General features: G+C 41.8%; 1 protein-coding gene across 1 annotated transcript in view; it reads left to right on the forward strand.

Annotated features, from left to right (window-relative positions):
- Hnrnpul2 (heterogeneous nuclear ribonucleoprotein U like 2) overlaps positions 1–1,245 on the forward strand; it is a 14,220-nt gene that overhangs the window by 6,896 nt on the left and 6,079 nt on the right. The window contains exon 8 of the mRNA XM_005351984.3: positions 593–761. Within this exon, the coding sequence (XP_005352041.1) occupies positions 593–761 (169 nt within the window). The remainder of the gene's footprint in view (positions 1–592; positions 762–1,245) is intronic.

Consider the following 1,245-nt stretch of genomic DNA (forward strand, 5'->3'; position numbering starts at 1 on the left):
ATTACAGATGGTTGTGAGCCACCATGTGGTTGCTGGGAATTGAACTCAGGACCTTTGGAAGAGCAGGCAATACTCTTAACCACTGAGCCATCTCTCCAGTCCTGTTTATTTATTTATTTTATTTAGTCAATATCTTGACCTACTTACATTTGTGATCTTGAACAAGTCTTTTACCTCTCTAACTTTAGTTTTCCTGATGTGAAATATTTATCAAGTAGAGTCTCAAAAATCAAAGGAGAAGCCAGGCAGTGGTGGTACATGCATTTAATCCCAGTACTCAGGAGACACAGTCAGGCAGATCTCTATGGTTCAAGACCAGCCTGATCTACAGAGCTAGTTCCAGGACAGCTAGGACAACACAAAGAAGCCCTGTCTAAGAAAAAGAAAAGTCAGAGGAGACTAGGGTTATAGCACAGTGATAGAGCAGTTTTCTAGCATGTACAGGGCCCTAGGTTTGATTCAGATTACTACAAACAATAGTAATAATAGTGATTATTAAAGAAAATTGTGTATTGACTTCTAATCTGATGCTTCAGCTGTAAGTTTAGTGGTGATTTTTGTTCTTAAAACATGTTATTACTCCCATTGCTAGTGTAATGTGTACAACTCTGGCCAACGAAGGAAGTTATTGCTGTTCAAGACCTTCGCCAGGAAAGTGGTGGTGGTTGTCCCTAATGAGGAAGATTGGAAGAAGAGGCTGGAGTTGAGAAAAGAAGTGGAGGGAGATGATGTGCCTGAGTCTATAATGCTGGAGATGAAAGGTGGGCTAAAATTGTATAGATTAGAGAATCTTGTCCTGGTTAGAACAACCCCACTAGAACCTCGTACCACCAAGAGTGACTCTCTACATCTAAAGTATAAATTTAAAAACAATTTAATGGAGGCAAGTGCTTGACAATAGACCCCTTGACTTGTGGCTAAAATACAAAAGGGTAATGTCTGGGCATAGTAGGTAGCACATGTTTGTAATCCCAGCACTTGAGATGGTCAGGAAAGAAGATCATGAATTAGACTACCCTGGATTACATAACAGGACCTTGTCTTGGTTGGGAAGAAAAAAGTAGGGTGGTGCTTGCTTATAAACTCAGCATCTGGAAATTGAAAGCAGGGAGGATAAGAAGTTGGAGGCTAGTCTGAGCTAATGATGCTGCCTCAAATGGAAGAACGAGCTGGGCAGTGGTGGTGCACACCTCAGACCCCAGCACTCCAGAGGCAGAGGCAGACAGATCTCTGTGAGTTTGAGGC

The sequence above is a fragment of the Microtus ochrogaster genome, chromosome 8 (genome assembly GCF_000317375.1).
Source record: "Microtus ochrogaster isolate Prairie Vole_2 chromosome 8, MicOch1.0, whole genome shotgun sequence".
Lineage (NCBI taxonomy): Eukaryota > Metazoa > Chordata > Mammalia > Rodentia > Cricetidae > Microtus > Microtus ochrogaster.